The sequence below is a fragment of the Alexandromys fortis genome, unplaced genomic scaffold (assembly GCF_014885135.2).
Source record: "Alexandromys fortis isolate MF-2015 unplaced genomic scaffold, M_Fortis_MF-2015_v1.1 scaffold_7, whole genome shotgun sequence".
Classification (NCBI taxonomy): domain Eukaryota; kingdom Metazoa; phylum Chordata; class Mammalia; order Rodentia; family Cricetidae; genus Alexandromys; species Alexandromys fortis.
Window position 1 is genome coordinate 7,360,928 of NW_026067920.1, and position 17,609 is coordinate 7,378,536.

General features: G+C 51.7%; 1 protein-coding gene across 5 annotated transcripts in view; it reads left to right on the forward strand.

The window, feature by feature from the left end:
• Zmat5 (zinc finger matrin-type 5) overlaps positions 1-17,605 on the forward strand; it is a 31,513-nt gene extending 13,908 nt beyond the window's left edge. For 3 of the 5 annotated variants that reach the window (XM_050141131.1, XM_050141130.1, XM_050141132.1), the window contains exons 2-6: positions 4,383-4,536; positions 9,328-9,390; positions 10,784-10,864; positions 12,358-12,469; positions 17,270-17,462. In XM_050141131.1, coding sequence (XP_049997088.1) covers positions 4,410-4,536; positions 9,328-9,390; positions 10,784-10,864; positions 12,358-12,469; positions 17,270-17,399 — 513 coding nt within the window. In that variant the 5' untranslated portion in view covers positions 4,383-4,409 and the 3' untranslated portion in view covers positions 17,400-17,462. Of the gene's footprint in view, positions 1-4,382; positions 4,537-9,327; positions 9,391-10,783; positions 10,865-12,357; positions 12,470-17,269 lie in introns of all 5 variants that reach the window. The other 2 variants (XM_050141129.1, XM_050141133.1) reach the window with 2 other exon arrangements.
• The last annotated feature ends 4 nt before the right edge of the window (positions 17,606-17,609 follow it).

The window sequence follows — 17,609 nt, forward strand, 5'->3', positions numbered from 1 at the left end:
GCAGTTGGTAGGCTAGACAGAGTTCTTTGCCCTTGAGCCTGTGTTCTGGAAGGGGAAGGAGGCCCACAAGAGAATAAGCCTTCATGCGAAGTGGGATATCAGGGTCCTGAGGCATTGTTTGACTACAGTTTTCAAAGGGTGACTGGAGTGCTGGTGCACACTTAATCTCAGCACTCAGGAGGCAGAGGCAGGCAGATCTCTGAATTAGAGGCTAACCTGGTCTACAGAATATACAGAGTATATTCCAGGACAACCAGAGCTACACAGAGAAACCATGTCTCAAAACAGAAACAAAGTACTGCATATGTATATTTTTTCTTGTCACTATTCCCTATACAAGAAAACAACTGATTCCATAACATTTACATATACTAGATATTATAAATACTTGAGATGACGTAAAATACACAAGAGGCTGTGTGTGGGTTAGATGGAAATTCTGTGACATCTTATATAAAGGATGAGCTGGGGAAGGTGATATTCATGAAGGTCCTGGAACCCATCCCTTGTGGATGCTGAAGAGCCATTGTGCTGTGAGCCTTGAGACCTGGTTTATAGCTACGGGCACACTCAGTACTTGAAATCACTTAGCAGAGGGCATTGGGATTAGAATCTGCTGTGTGGTCCCAGAAGACCTAAGTCTGACTAGCTTAAGCATTGTTCTCGGGCCATGAATAACCAGCCCTGGCATCTGGTGAAGCTTTGGGGAGCCAGCAGATAGTGTTATAGCCATGGACCTGGTTCCTGGGAGTGGGTTGGTGGTACCACCTGTGTTCTTGGTGGGGCGTGGGGGCTGGATCACTCTGTTCCGGACAGGGCCTAGCTCACACTGCTGAAGATGAGGATGAATCATGGTGGAGAAGGTCAGCTTAGTCAGCACCCCACGCTGCTGTCTGGGCCCAGTGCATAGACACTCCAGCTGTCTCCCTTCTGCCAACTCAGGGTCAAGGAGCACAGCGGCACAGGGTGTGCTTTGTGCCAGGATGCCTGGCTGTGGCATGAATGATTCTGTTTACAGTGTGGCAAGATGCTGTAGCTGGCTTGCGGGTTCTGTAGGCTGTCCCTAAATATGTGCCCTTGCCCTTAGTGGGAGGCAGCTGGATCAGGTGCCTAGAATGTCTTGTCTGGAGAGGTCACCTTGCTTAGGCCAGCTCCTGCCAAGGCATGGCTTCCTTTGAGCATCTGGCTATGAGGTAAAAAGCTCTGAGCCTCTTCTGTTGTCCCTGGGCAGTGCAGGCTATGGAGCCATCATGCAGTGTGGGCATCAGTCTGGCCTGTGGTGCAGAGGGTCCAGTCCCTCCTCTGCCTTTAGTACTGTGGACTTTGGAAGCTCTATGGTCCTCTCTTAGACTCACTTGTCTTATCTGCAGTGTAAATGGCTATTTCCAGGGCTCACTTGAACACTGGCATCCAGTTTCAGCACCCTGTACTAACAGCCATCAGTAAGCTAAATGCTGATAGCTAGGGTTTCCTGAGGACCTCGGTGGGCCTGGTGCTGTGTTCAGTGAAGACATGAATGCTCTGATGCTCACCGCCATCCATGGCCACTCTGACATCCCTGCTTTCATAAGGAACAGTCAGAATCAAATGACTGCTCAGACCAGAGTTAGAAAGCAGTCCCCAAGCCGGGCGGTGGTGGCGCACAGCTTTAATCCCAGCACTCGGGAGGCAGAGGCAGGTGGATATCTGTGAGTTTGAGGTCAGACTGTCTACAGAGCGAGTTCCAGGACTGGCTCCATAGCTAGCTACTAAGAAACTCTATCTTAAAAAAAAAAAAAATACAGCCCCTCTGGGGCTTATTTGGTTTCTGGTGTGGCTGAGCAGGCAGTCAGAGAGGCATGTGGCCCTGATTGCCTAGTGGGCTAGTGTTTGCAATGGTGTGAATAGAGGCTTCCCTATTCTGAAACCTGTTCTATGGCCAGGGCACCCCTTAGTACCTCTCTGATCCTCAGCCTTCTCTCTCATTCCAGTAGGTTTCAGTATACACATTTGGGGCTTCAAAGGGGCCAGCATGGTACTGGGGGTGAGTGAAAAGTCAGTACGTTTGTTGGAGACTGAAGTGGTTAGTAGTGCAGACAGCCCACCCGGGTTCCGAGCCCCGCTCAGCTGCCTTCTAGTAATGTGGCCTTGCCTGAGTGACTTTGTTTCTTGGGGTCTCAGTGCCCTTCTCCTGAAGTCTCATGGGCATCCATTGCAGGTCATGCGAGGCTTTGTGGGACGATGCATGCAAAGCTCTCAGCCAGTGTATGACAAGCTCAGAACCGCAGCTCCAGTGTTTCCTGAGCACTTGCTTGATGCTGAACATGAAGTTTCCGTTCATAGCCATTTTATTTGTGGTGCTAGGGACATGAGTGCTGAGCAAGTGCTTTGCCTGGCCTTAATATGTAAGTTTGTGTCGGCGACCATTCAGATCCACTGCCTCATATTCACACAGTAAACTGTAGGTGTCAAGAAGGGACAGTGACTTGCACAAGGTCACACGGCTGGCTTCTCTGTGCTCTGGTTTTGTCCACCTCCGTCTGTTGCAGAGCCAGAGCCACTGCTCCTGTTCATGTCAGTCTCCCAGGGGGATACCTTCCTCCGCCCCTCCTTTTTCCCATTACTCTCCACAGCCAGCAGCTCCTTGGAGCTTCAAGCTCCGTGAATGGCTTGGTTAAGCACTCGGCCGTTAAGCGTTCATCTCTTACAATTTCAATCCAATTCCTATAAGTTTATTGGCAAGACGGGGTGCATTAGAGCTGCCAAATTTAATAGATCAAGTCCTCGTGTCTGGGATGCAGTTTCTTGGAAGTAATGGGAGAAGAGAGGTTTTATACGTTTTCATTTGGAATGACTAGCTGTTCCTGATCCCATTACAGCCCCTGACTTAATGGCTGCCATCCTGTCTGCAGCAGGAGTAACTTTCTCCATCAGCCTGCTTAGTGCCTGAACCATCCAGGGCAACTGTGTCTCTCCTTCTCTCCCAGTCCCTTCTTCCTGAGCTGTGTTCCCCCATCTGTTTGCTCTGTGGATTGAGTCCCAGAGTCAGCCTAGTTTGCCAGGTGCATGGCAGTCTGCTGCTTTGACTACTTCAGGCAGCTACCTTGTAACCTCGGGAAGTCATTTCCATCTTCCTCTGGGCCTCAGGAGCTTCTTTTGTCATGGGAGGGGTTGCTCTGACTTGGTCTTTGCAATATTTCTTGAAAATTCCCAGTGGGCTGCAAGATGCAGGACTTGGCCGTGGAGCTGACAAAAATCATTGTCCACCTTGGGCTGCAGGCTCCTGGCGTGGGAACGGTGGCGAGGGAACTGTTGTTGAAGGGCCTTAAGAACTGCAGTGCTCTAGTTTCCATCTAGGCGGGTTGGGGAGCTCTCCCAAGCTGCAGTAGTCTCCTTAGGAAGATGCTGGCACCTGCTGTGGAGCTCGCTGGCTTCTCTGAGCACTGAGCTAGCTGTAGGAGGGGGGACCCTTGGCAACAGAATTTTTAGGAGACCTGTATTTGCTTTTGCTTCCCAGATGTATGACATTAGGCAAATTACTTCCTCCCTCTGAACCCCAGTTGTCCCAAAGGGAATGCGGTGATTCATTGATTTATTCTGCAAATGCTTGATTGCCTACCTGCTCTGTTCAAGTATCATTTAGGTGCTGGGGCACCTAAGAGACAGCAGGATAGACTTGCTTTCATGGGTTTACATTCTTGCTGGGAAAGAAAGACCATGACATAACAACTAATTATTGCTCTAAAGGAGGTAAGTGCTGTGAGGAAAAGGAAAGCAGCTCCTGTGTGTTCAGGTCCAGGGTCATGGCATTTGAGCAAGTGTCACAAGTATCTGAGGGGCAGCATCTAGGTCAGCCGCAGCAAGTACAAGTGCAGGAAGGCGACCCACATGCCGGATGTGTGAGGAGCAGAGAGGACACAGGAGGTCAGGGTCCGGCCAGAGGCTAGCCAGAGGGTTTAAGGTGCTGTCCTCCAACCTGTCCACTCTTAGAGTTACCTAGAAGCTTAAAGGATCTCCAGCCGGGTGTGGTGGCGCACACCTTTAATCCCAGCACTTGGGAGGCAGAGGCAGTTGGAACTCTGTGAGTTCAAGGCCAGCCTGGTCTACAGAGTGAGTTCTGGGACAGCCAGGGTGGTTTTTCAGAGAGACCCTGTCTTGAAAAAAACAAAATAGATAAATAAATAAATAAATAAACAAATAAATAAAAATAAAGAAGTTGTAGCTCAGCCAGTGTTCGAGATTGTAGAGCAGAAGTGTAAGCCCTCTGGAGTGAGGTCTGCCACCCCTAACTGTCATCCGGGAAACTCCACAGGAAGCAAGGCCAGGGGCCAAGCTGCCGTGCTCAGTGAGCGCACATGATCTGCTCTTCAACTGTCTGACCAAGTGCTTTGTTGGCTCTGCAGGAGCCCTAGCATTTGGTGGAGGTGGCCATGGGGAAGCGATACTTCTGTGATTACTGTGACCGCTCCTTCCAGGACAACCTCCACAACCGGAAGAAGCACCTAAATGGGCTGCAGCACCTCAAGGCCAAGAAGGTGTGGTACGACATGTTCCGAGGTGGGTGCTAAAGAGGTCAGTGACTGGACCTCTTTAGGGACAGACTGCAGTGGCCTCTTTTTTTTAAATATTTATTTTTATTGTATATATGTTAGTATTTGCTTGCACATATGTAAGTACAGGAGGTTGGAAGAAGGTATCAGATAGATGCCCTGCAGTGGAGTTACGGTGGTCGTGAAGCACCATGTAGGTGCTATAAATTGAACCCAGGTCCCCTTCTGCTCTTTTTTAATTGCATGTGGGATGTGTGTGTGCGTGTGCGCATTTGCCCAGTGTGAATGTATGTGGAGGTCAGAGGACAGTTTGTGGGATAACACAATAAATAACACCTTTATTTCAAGCACTCCAGAGGCCGAGGTAGGAGTTTGAGCAAGGCCAGCCTGGTCCACATAGTGAGTTCCAGGCTAGCCAGGGCTGTGGCAATAACTCAGACAGATTGTGTGCCTAGCATGCAGAAGATTTTATATTTGATTCCCAGCATTGTAAAGGCAGTAAGGCAAAAACCGAGTAGAGAGATGGATAGGAGCTGTACTGAGCCAGCTGAAAGGTACAGGAGATTGGCATTGAGGCTACAGTGGACCGGGAGTCCCTGGACTGAGATGGGGTAGTATTGGTGCATTAAAGACTCTGGACAGGCCGGGCGGTGGTGGCGCACGCCTTTAATCCCAGCACTCGGGAGGCAGAGGCAGGCGGATCTCTGTGAGTTCGAGACCAGCCTGGTCTACAGAGCTAGTTCCAGGACAGGCTCCAAAGCCACAGAGAAACCCTGTCTCAAAAAACCAAAAAAAAAAAAAAAAAGACTCTGGACAGAGTCCAGATTTGGGAAGCTAAAAACTTAGTCTTAGCAGCCAAGAAGACATGAGAAGGGAAGCCGTTTCTTTCTCTGAGTAACTCTGTACAATAGTAACTCTCAACCCTGACTATGCGTTAAGATTACCTAGGAACCTTTAAGGAAAAGATGATAGCTAAACTTAGTAACTTGGTGCTGTTACTCGGGAACCTGAAGCAAGACTATCTTGAGGACAGCAGTTTTATGTTTTTTAGATTTTTTTAATTTACTTTTATTTTGTGTGTGTTGGTGTTTTGCCTGCATGTCTGTCTGTATAAGAACTGGAGTTATAGACAGCAGTGAGCTGCCATGTGGGTGCTGGAACTGAACCCTGGTCCTCTGGAAGAGCAGCCAGTGCTCTTAACCACTGAGACATCTCTCCAGCCCCTTTATTTTTTTAAACAAGATCTTACTGTAGCACAAGGTGACCTGGAACCTGGAACTCACTATGTAGCCCAGGCTGGCCCTGACCTTGCAGCAATTCTCCTGCCTTAGCCTTCACAGGCATGAGTCACCAAGCCAGCCTGCATATACTCTAAGAGCTCATCTCAATCAAAACAAAACATTGATCCCCTGATACCATCTCCAGGTGCAGGTTGCGGGGTGAGGGGTTGGAGCCAGCCGTGTTTTTTGTTTGTTTGTTTGTTTAAAGACAGAGACTCACTGTGTAGCCTGGTTGTCTGGAACTCACTATGTAGATCAGGCTGGCTTTGTGATCCGCCTGCCCCTGCCTCCCACCACCACCGCCGCTCCTCATCTTCAGCTGCATCCAGTCCTTTGAACAGTTCTGGGAGGAGGGCTGGTGGCCCAGAGCCCTCATTTATTGGTGAGAACTTTAATACCAAGTCCCCGGGGATCTAGTGGTGGTGGCTGAGTTGGCACGTGAGCTCTTTCCACTTCCTCAGGAGTCTGCCCAAAAGCAGCTTCCCCTTAGCTTCCCCGCCACCAGCAACTCTGCCCACCCTGGAAGGCACTGTGTGTGTCACCTGGAGCTTTGCTCAGCCCTGCTTTGTCCCTCCAGACGAGTCAATGAGCCTTCAGCAGCTGGTGTCCCACAGGCCGTGGTCAGGACAAGCCTAAACCCTGAAGACTAGCTGCCTGTCAGTCACTGACAGCGGAACCCTAACCTCATTGTACGTAAAACAGACATAGCAATAGTGAGAGGGTGCCGTAGGTAGGAATGATGTCTGTGTCCCCGCAAGGACTGACCTCAGGCCCTCATTTATTCATCCGTTGCTCAGTGAGTACTTAGCAGAACCTAGCTCATAGCCAGCCTTGGGGAGTCAAAGGTGGGGAAGGCAGGGCCCTCCTTTATGCACAAGTTACTTACTACATTTATTTACTTGGGGTGTGTGTATGCGTGTAGTGAGTGTGTGTGTGTGTGTGTGTGTGTGTGTGTGTGTGTGAGAGAGAGAGAGAGAGAGAGATGGTTCACATGTGAAAGTCAGAGGACAGCATGAGAATCATTTTATTTCTACCTATGGGTTCTAGGTATGGAACTCAAATGTCAGACTGGGCTCAAGCACTGTTACCTGCATCAAGGGCCCTGCAGCCACTTACACAATGTGTTTTGAGCAAAGTCCCAGGCTTGTTCTGACTTCTATGTTCTGCTGGCCTTTCACTCCTGACCACTCCCTGCATATTTTTTCTGTGGACATGCCCTTCCTGTGTCCTCCCCTGTCAGGATAGTCCCCAAATCTGAGAACTCAAGTCAGACAGCAAACTGCCAGGAATGCCTCCCGTCCCCAGGGCCAGGGAAGGTCATCTGGTGACAGGTTCAACACTTACCGCATTGACATCTGTGTAGACTAGAGCAGCTGTAGGACTGGGAGGAAGGACGGGGTCTCATTTGCTCTGTACCAAATACTCAGCCTGGCACAGTGCCTGGTACACAGGAAGGATATGCTTAGTGAGTGTTTGAGAGATGAAGGGCTAAACTGAGCAAACAAGCATGGGGCACCAGGGGCAGCTGGGTATTTGGGACGATGAAGCTTGAAGGATTGATACTTCAGGTCACATGTCATGCAGGGAAGCAGGGCCTCTCTGAGCAGAGCCCGGGTTTTGTTCATTTTCTCGGTCTGGCATCCTTCAGGGGCACTGAGGAATTTTTAGCAGTTATTATGACTCTCCCTCTTGGAGAAATTAAAGCAGATCCTGGAAAAAGTGCATACCTATAATCCCAGCACTCAGGAAACTGAGGTAGGAGGATGAAGAGTTTGAGATGGCCAGGGCAATACAGTGAGTTCAAGGCCAGCCAGAGCTATTTAATGAGATCCTTCCCAAAGAGGAAAAATACAGGCGGAACCTGAGAATCACCCTTGGTGATACAGGCCTATAATTCCAGCACACAGGAGGATGAAGCAGGAGGATAAGTTCAAGACCTTCTGAACTACATAGACCCTGAGAAGACTGGATTGATTGTCCATAGCTGCCCCATGCTTCTGAAGTGAGTGGGGTGGAGTGACACCAGCCAGAGCTGGGTCCCTTGTCTGGGATCCAGGCTCTGCTCTACAACTAGCCCCAGTCCTAGAAGGATCCTGAGAGGGTAGGCATTCGTGTCTGTAGTCCCAGCTGGAATGAATTCTGGCAGCCACCTCCAGTCCCAGAGGACTGCTGGCCCCGCCAGCCACTGCTGCTCTGCAAGGAAGCATCCCCTCGGCGCTGTCCACTTACCTGGCCACATTGAAAAAGCAGGCTCGGTGCTGCTACTTCCTGACCACATGCCCTATCTCAGGCTCAGCCCCTGCCCCTACAGGATGGAGCTGTTCGCACGGAGGAAGGCCACTTGGCAGTGCTCTCAAGTGCTGCCCGGATCCTGTGACTCTGAAGCACCAGCAGGATTGCGACCCACTTCTCAAGGGCTCCCCATCTGTTGTTCTGTGAAGCTTTCACAACAGCCTTGCCAAGTGGGAACTTTTTCTTCCCATTACATGGGGAAGAACAACCCTGGAAAGACAACAGCTTCCTGTGGCCACATACAGCTGGGGCTCAATCTCAGGCCTTCCAGACTCAAGAGCCATGGCCTCTGGAAAGGTGTGGGTGAACGTCCAGTCCTTCTCCTCTTGTCTAGCATGCTGAGAAGAACCTCTGAGCTCGGGGTCACCTCTACCTGTTGTTTTGAAACAGTATCTAGCTACAAGGCCTAAGCTGGCCTTGAACTCTTACACTTGAACCCTCCTGTGTCACCTTCCAAGTAGTGAGGGCTGTGGGTACTCACCTCCATGCCTCGTCCTCACGGACTCTTTTCCTGCTGAGCAGCACACAAATTCAAAACTGTATGATGAACATAAAGAGAGGAGAAACTGGAAACCAGGGCTAAAATGAACACCTAGAATGATCACTCGGAAGTCCTGTACAGGGCAGTGGCTAGTGTGGCCGAGTACCTACCGCTGGAGCCAGGAAAATGAAAAGACTAGGAACCACAGTCTTGCTTCGGGAGCCTTCCCTGCCCCCTGGTAGGGATAGAAGGCGACAGTCCTGTGCATCAGGACTTTTGGGGAAGTTTTTTCATGTTGAAATATCACATGCCACTTAACAGGGATACACTGTTGTGTGAACGTCACAGACTGGAACAACCATGATATCACTAGGCAGGAGATCACCATTGGATATGTGGCCTGCCGCGGAGCAGAACATCTGTGTGGGGTCTGTGAAGGGGTTAGGAAGATAGCACACAGAGGTCCCCCCACCCCCATCTAAACCCATTGGCAGACAACCTGGAGCACCTCTAACCTCAGACTGCCTCATGGCTTTAGCTAGTCCTGAGGGGTGTGAGGAGTGGAGGTCACCTCAGTTTGAGTCCCTTTGTCTACCATCTCTACCCACTGTGGCCCACCCTAGCTCACACCCCCTCCACTGGTGGAGAGCTCTCTTCTCTTCTTATGACTATATGCCACCGATGCCAGGCCCTTGAGGTTCTATCTCCATTGGTGGAGTCATCTGAATCCAGACTTCTCTTCCAGATGCAGCTGCCATCTTGCTGGATGAACAGAACAAGAGACCTTGCAGGAAATTCCTGCTGACAGGTACGTGCTCAGCTCTGGTCCTTACAGACGAGCAGCATCTTGTCTGGCCTGCATGGCACCCGGTAGTGTCTCCTCCAGTCCCTGCCACTGTCCCGAACCACTTTGTGTTTTGGCTTTAACTGACTGGTCAGTTAAAGCATCTCCAGAAACTTGTTCTTAACTAAAGACCTTCAGGCGTGGGCTGTGGTTTTATTGACTTACTTAGAATAAGAAGCTCTGGGGAAAGTGAAGGGAACACTACTGAGGTCATAGATCAGCTGGTTAGGTTAGCCAGGAAGCCTGATCTCCTGTATCTCCCTTCCCAGCTGGGAGAGGCAGAGACAGAGTGGGTCTAGCAATCCCAAGTTCAGGGTCAGAAGCTCAGGTGCTTGGTGTTCCTTTGAGTACTAAGTGCTCAGCTCTTAAAAGTGAGTATAGAGCTGGGTGTGGTATTCCTGCCCAGCATGCTAGTACTGGGCAGTGAAGGCAAGCCCGGCCAAGGCTGTGTAGAAAGCCCTGTGTTTAGAAAAAAAAATCTCACACACACACACACACACACACACACACACACACACACACAGAGAGAGAGAGAGAGAGAGAGAGAGAGAGAGAGAGAGAGAGAGAGAGAGAGAGAGAGAGAGAGAGAGAGAGAGAGAGAGAGAGAGAGAGAGAGAGAGAGAGAGAGAGAGAGAGAGAGAGAGAGAGATCAGCAAGTAAGGGATACAAGGACAGTTAAGGATAGGAAGTCAGACAATCCAGCAATCCAGGAATACCTAGTTTCCATACCCATTCTCAGGCCTGTGTGCTCTGCTAACACCACAGGATTCGCATAGCGCTGGGGAAAGCACTGCTGTGGTCTCAGGAGACAGTGCTGCCTGACAAGTGGCCAGCAGGCCTGCAGGTCAGGGTCCCTCACACTCACCTCGACATGCTTGTGCTGCTGCTAGGTTGCTCTGCCGAGGATGCCATGATTCAGATCCCTTGATTGATAATAGGAAAGCCGTCCAGACATTGACTTCTGCTTGGCAAAGCTGCCCCCGAGTTCTCTGAGGAGCAGGCAGAGCCAGGTGGGACCGCAGCGCGTGCAGTGAGCTGGTCTAGAGAGGAAGCATGAGCCTCTCAGGAATCCACGTGGCGCTCGTTGAGCCCCTTGGCCTGCTCAGGCTGTGTGGCCTAACACTGGCAGGCTTCGGGGGAAACTCATGGATCCTCCTTGTAAAGCATCAGGAATGGGCGTGATGGGCCAGGCTGGCACCTCAGGCCACTGAGTGGGAGCAGGACCAGAGAGTCTGGCTTTTTGTTCCAGGCTGGGGGTTGCTACTCTAGATCAAAAAATCCTGCCCCTAAAACTCAGAGTTTTGTAAAAACTCAGTAGAGCCCTCCTGAGTGGAGAGTAACGGTCTTCCCATTGCAGGCCAGTGCGACTTTGGCTCCAACTGCAGATTTTCCCACATGTCAGAACGAGACCTGCAGGAACTGAGCATCCAGGTGGAGGGTACGTAGGGGTGAAGCAGAATTGGGGGGTGGAGACAGGAGAGGTTCTAATAGCAGGAAACTATTCTGTGCCACCCCTCTTTCCCTTCCAGCATATTCTATGTGAATAAGCCTCGGATTGCCCAGGCTAATGGAGAGGCCCTGAGCTGCCCCATTGGGTGGAAGTCAAGAGCAGGGCTGTGTTCCTTGGGAAGGAAGCACAGGTGACTTCTTCCCAGCACCCCGAGGGCATGCACTCCGCTCACCTGCTAGTCTGTTGTTCCTGGATGCTCCCTCCCTCCAAATGCCCTCCTTCTCTACCTCTGCTCCTTCCTCCCTCTGCAGTCAGGAAACTCGAGTCCCCACTCAGCACCAGCAGATGACAGAAGTCTGCAGAGAACACTTCCCTACTAGACTGATGACACATCTGTAGTCTCAGACTTGGAAGGTGGAGACAGGATCAAGAGTTTAAGGTTGTCCTCCTGAACTTGAACTACGTAGCTAGTTCAAGTCAGAATATACATGAGACCTGCCTCCCTCCCCAATAAGCTCAGGTTCCCACAGCCTGGTGATTGTGGCTTCCATGAAAGCTGGCGTGTCTGCCTTTGGATTCCGCTGCTTGTTCCCATTACAGATCCTGGAAGTCCCACTTGGGTGATTGTCACCATCCCCTGTAGCTCCTTACTGAGCAGGTGCAGAAAATGAGCCAGCATCCAGGCAGAAGGACCTGCAGTCTGGCACCTCCAGGGTTTCCAGGAGCTTTCCCAGGGAGGAAGTGAGGCCACATGGGGCCAGCCGCACTGGACATGTACTCTCGGAACGGTTGGCTCACAGTGGAAGGAACACAGGCCATAGAGCCTGAGCAGGAGGCCATGTTTAGTGGAAAGAAAGATAAGGTGAGGCCTGGGGCAGCTGACAGTTTAAATGGCACTGGTTCTGTCACTGCCCCTGGAACCTTGGACACAGTAATGGTTGTGAGGATGAGTGAGATGACACCTGTAGAGTCAGTGTAGAGCCTGGTCCTGAGCGAGTTTATCTTTCCTAGCTCAAGCCCCAAGTGAGAGCCTCACTCACACCAGCTTGTGTGAATTCTTTCCATTCATTGAGAACCGAGGCTTATTCCCTTGCCTGCAATCAGACTTGGCAGGTGCGAGCTGCGATTCAGCCCCATTCTACAGTCCACAGGGCCTCCTGCATCCCGGATTGAGACACCTTGAGAATTCAGCCCTGCATTCATTGTCCTGTTTCTAGCTCCCCAAGGCTTGGAGACAGCAGTCATGTCTCACAGAGAGCAGAGCGAAGCTTACACCACTGAGTCACTGGGGACAGAGGAGCTGGGCAGCTAGTGGGATGAAGGAGACGGACCTGTGGCCCTGCTCCTGACCTGCTGGCTCACTTTCCCTGACAGACCAGTATGCCAACCCAGGGCTGGCCCAGGATCGCTGCTTTGTGCAAGAGTGAGGATTCAGGCCAGTGAGGGTGTGGCCTTACCCTTTGTCGTTCTGTCCCCAACAGAGGAGAGGCGGGCCAGAGAGTGGCCACTGGAGACTGCTGAGCTTCCTGAGGGTCACCTGGAGGACTGGCTGGAGAAGAGAGCCAAGAGGCTGAGCTCAGCCCCGAGTATCAGGTACAAGCCCCAGGGTTGTCCCTCCTTTCTCATGGGAGTGTCCTGAGCCAACCTGACCATGAACCCCCACTACAGAGCTTCCTGGAGGTGTAGCCCCACTGGGAGATCTTGGGTTCTTAAACCCCAGCTAGAGAGAGTTGCACTGGAGAATTGCCTGGTCCTTTGGCCCTTCTTTTAATAGCTCACCCCATGCGGCTGAAGGAGAGGCTAGAGGCTCCACACCTGGCATGGCAAAAGGTCAGGGCCTACCTGTGGCAGCTAAGCGCCCTATGTCCTGGGGCTCAGTGTCCCCTGTAGAGCCCTATCAAGGGGAAGCTGAAGCTCACAGACACTGGAAGAAACAAAGCAAGGGGATGACAACAGGGTCATTGTCCCACTGCATCCATGAGAACTCAGGATGCTCTGAAGTGGAAATCTCTCCCTTCTTATACAGGTACTAGCTGAGCCAGGCACTATTAGAGTAGCCGTGTGCTCCTTCCTCTCTTTGAAGTCAATGCTGGCCACACTGTGGACAGATGCACAGCAGTGGGGCAGGAGCACCTGCAGCCACTCGGTGACACAGCCAAAGGCAAGGCCACAGGCCCCTCCAGGTGTTAGAGGTAGAGGAGGAGGAAGGGATAAGGCTGGTTTGAGAGCTGGGTGGGACTTTGCACAGATGGCCTCTGATTTTTAGACCCTATGTATCTCTACGCTGTGGCCTCAAGGGACAGTGGCTTAGCTATGTTACAATGCCTGTCAGTCCCTCCAGGCTCTGCCATGGGGGAAGGTTGAGGGTTAGTATTGTGTTTAAAACTGTTGTTTTACATTTATTTGGGAGGAGGTAGTGTGCACTCGCGCACACACACACACACACACACACACACACACACACACACACACACGCCATGGCATGCAGAAGGGAGTCAGGACAGCTCTTAGGAGGCAGTTCTCTCCACCCTGTGGGTTCAGGTCTGCAGACTTGGTGGCAGAACCTTCACGCTGAGCTGTTCTCCAGCCTTGTTGTGCATTTTAAAATCACCTTTGTGCAGGCTCCCACTTTATTCCAGCACTCGGGAGGAGAGGCAGGCAGACCTCTGTGAGTTCAAGCCCAGCCCGGTCTACAGGGCAAGTTCCAGGACAGCTAGGACTGTTACACAGAGAAACTTGTCTCAGAAAGGCCCCCCCCAAAAAAAAACACATTTGTATTTTACCCCTCAAAAAAAAGTGGTTTAATTTTTATGTGTATGGATATTTTGCCTGTATATACTTGTCTGCATACCATGTGTGTGCATTGCCTGTGGAGGCTAGAAGAGTTGGATCCTGGGAGCTGGAGTTTAGATGGTTGTGATAGGTGCTGGAGATCAAACCTGGGTCCTCTGTGAGAGCAGCCAGTGCTCTTAACTGTTGAACCTCCTCTACAGCCCCATCTTACTTTCAGCTCAAACCTGTACCCTGTGTCTGTACCCCATTTTAAAAACATAGTACAGATACAACTTAAACAGAATATGACACCCCTTTCTTCTGGACTCATTTGAAGGGATCTAGGCTCTTTCAACAGTGTCCAAGGGTCATGCTGGTCAGAAGCCCACAGGGTGCCCATTCTGAGCCCACCGTGTTTCTCTGAGCTTTCTACTTGGTAACTGTGATGTAGTGGCTGCTTACTCCACTGTTTTGCCTTAGCAGTCCCCTTCCTTCCGTGTGAGGGCACATTGGGGCGGTGAGAAGGGTTCAGGAAGAACTTGAGTTAGTGGCAAGCAGGTAGAGACAGCATGCCCAAAGTCCTTGCCTGAGTACAGAGAGACAGACATGCTCAGAGTGGATACAGGAGCAGGGGATGATATGGGAACTGAGGATAAACAAGTAGCCCAAGTTGCCACTAGAGGTGGCAGCCACACGATGGCCCGGTTTGCTGTTCGTGGTGTGTCCTGTACATGGTCCCAGGCACTCAGAGCCTGGCACACACTTGTGCAACTCTGGAGTTTGCTCTTCCTGCTGCTTAGGCCCCGGCTCCTGTTAAGGTGTTCAGGACTGCCCAAGGACCACCACTTCAGGTGCAGGTCCGAAGTGACAATGGCAACGACTTGGTGGGGAAGCTGCCATCCTAGGTTCGTAGAAGTTCGAATCCTGATTTCTGGGCCACTCTCCTTCTGGTCACTTCCAGGGAATTGCTTTTCTCTTTGCTGCCTGTTGTCTCTCTCCGCCCAACCACTCACCCGAGGGCACCAGGCAAGATGGCTTTTTTCCTGGGCAGAGACACTCATGCAGCCTCGAAAGGAGTTGACAGGAGAAAGGTGATAGTGTACTCTGACATGTGTCCCCAGCATTGGGTCCTGCATCTCTGGTCTCACCGTGGGTTTCCCTGTTCTGTCTCACATCCCCGAGAGGAGCCACGTGAGAGCAGTGTCCCCTTAGCCCCTGTCCTCTGCAGCTCTTGCAGCCCCACCAGTTTTGAAAGGTACCTTGGCCCCAGGCTCTACCCCATCTGAGACCCTCCAATGTCCATTGAGGTTGAGGTCTCTTCTTGGGACCCAGACTCAAAGGGAGAGGGCCTGGGGAGAGCACCTATTAGCCATCTCTTAACCTTGCTTGGGTCATTGGGTGCTGCCTCCTCACCTCTTCTCCTGGCAAAACCCCGCTCAGCCTGCAAGCTTTGGTAAAAATGATGACCAGGACATGGTGACTATTAAGACACATTTTGGGGATCAGGGACCCTAGCCTGAATGGCATCACCAAGGGCCCCTTGTAGGGACTCCTCCTTTCAGGATGTATGCTCTCTTCCCTGGGGCACAGATGCCACCTGACTCACTCAGCACCACCCAGACCTGTGGGCTCTCCTTAATGGGGGACACAGGCTTCCCAAAGGCATAGACTGTTGGTGTCTGCTCATTTCCTCAGTCCTGACCCTGAGGGACTAGCCAAGAGCAGACAGCAGACTCAGAAGGGAGCAACTGGCCTCAGACCTCGGACGGACGCACAGACTAATCCCTGGCCCGCCAGGCAGTGCTGTCCGCTTCCTATTGTTGGCTCTTGTGATTGAGCCTTTATCCTTCTTAATCTCCCACGTGCACCCCTCTCCGGGCCAGCGCTCTGTCCTGCACATTCACCCCTGTGAGACTCTTTCCTTTTGATAAGGACCAGAGCTGGGGGCATGCCAGGCTCCTGCTGCTGCCCTTGTACACAGAGCGAGCAGGCCATGAAGAGCACTGCATACCTGTGACCCCTGTGCTCTGCAGGAGTGGGCTCTGAGGCAGGGTCCGGGCAGGGTGTCAGTGTCCACGAGTGGACATGAATGATGCCCTGTTGGGGGCCTCAGAGCAGGAAAGGCACTGGATGAGCCATTTTAAAGGGAAGGTCTGAGGCTTAGGGGCAGGAACTCCCCAGGACCACCCCTCCATGGGGGAACCCCACCATTACTTTGGCCCCACAGGAATCCCTAGGTTGGCTGCTCTCTGGGATACTCCCTTCCGCAACTGTGGCGTTCTCTCCTACTCCATCTTTACTGTGGTTGGTGGTGCTTATAAACCCAGCCCCGTCAGTCATGTCAGGGCTGCTTCCTGCACTTTCAGCAGGCAGCAAGTCACTGAGCTGGGTGTCCCTATCCTCCCAGTGGGAGTTCTGGAAGCTGCATTGGGGCTCCTCAGCAAGACCTCCATGCTAGGCAGTACTGCAGTAGGTCTGACCCTACAGACTGGATGGACATGGCCAAGCAAACCCTGAGGCGGTCCCCATAACCACCTTGGTCCTGAGTTGTCCTGACACCTCACTGGAGGCTCAGGTTCTTCTTTCTGCAGAGGGCTGGTTGCTAGGCACCTAAGGTGGTCAGGAGCTGCCAGGACCTCTCCTTTCCTGAGAGTTGAGGCAGAAGAAACTGAAGGGTTAGGGGACAGCGTGAACCGCCTCCTCCCACCGCTTGTTTTAAGGGCTTATGTGCTTGTAAAACTTTGCTCGTGTGGCTGACCCTTCACTGCCTTACCTGAATTCTGGGATTTCTCTAGACCGTGTATCCTCTCATGACTTTGTCACTGAATGACCTCCTAGTGCCAGACCTGGGGCACAGACGCCATCCCTACTACTCGTCTCTAGCCTGAGACTGCCTAGGTCTGCAGGGTCTGGGTAGGGGACAGGGGCAGGCTGCCTGCATGCTGCTCTGGGCCTGGATACTACAGGTTGCACCCAGCGGTCCTCCCTAAGGATCACTCAGATGGGCTCTGACTTTAGGGAGGTGAATAGTAAGGAGAGTGAGTGGCATAAGCGGTAATGCTTTTTAAAAAAAAAATGATATTTTTTTTCTGGTTTCAAAGGCTTATGCGCTGGTAAAAGTTTTGAGAAGTATAAAAAGGTTAAAACAAACCGCCCCCATCCGTAACTACACCACTCAGAACCACTGTTAACATTTTCTGTGACTCCAGGGTTGTTTTTATGCATTTATATATGTTATATATTTTTAAACAAAAATAGTATCATGCTATATACATTATTTTATAAGCTTTTTCTCCTTACATAGTATATCTTTCCTCATCAGTGCATATAGGCCTTGATTTTTACACAGGCTGCATAGCATTCTCTGCTGTTGGCGTGCATATATGTTTAACTGGTCCCCACAGGTGGACACTAAGAGTACTTCCATGTTGCCCCAAACCATTCCTGTCATTCAGTCTCTGCCTGGAGCCCCATCTTGGACTCAGTTCTGAGAAGAGGCTGCTGGCTCTGAGCGTCTGCTTCCAGAAGGGCCATGCAGGAGGTCACCGTTCCCACAGCCGGTGGGAGAGCAAGGTGGCTCCGGGAGGTGCCCCATTCTGACTCTGTCTTTCTTCTCTCTAGGGCGGAACCCATCAGAACCACTGTCTTCCAGTACCCTGTGGGCTGGCCACCAATGCAGGAGCTGCCCCCCTCCCTGCGGGCACCCCCTCCTGGAGGGTGGTCCCTACAGCCCAGAGTCCAGTGGGGCTGAGCCCTTCCCCCCTCCCTGACTTCTCCTGGTCACCAGTCACAGTAAAGACATTTGCTCAACCTATGAAGCGGGGCTGCCTTCCCACTGCTCCCCCTAGAGCCTCTGAGACTGTGAGCTTGGCCTCCTCATCCACCCACCATCCCTCAGGGCATATCTTGAGAAGATGGTGAGAAGCATCCGAATGTTGATAAAGAAAGTCTGCCCTCCATG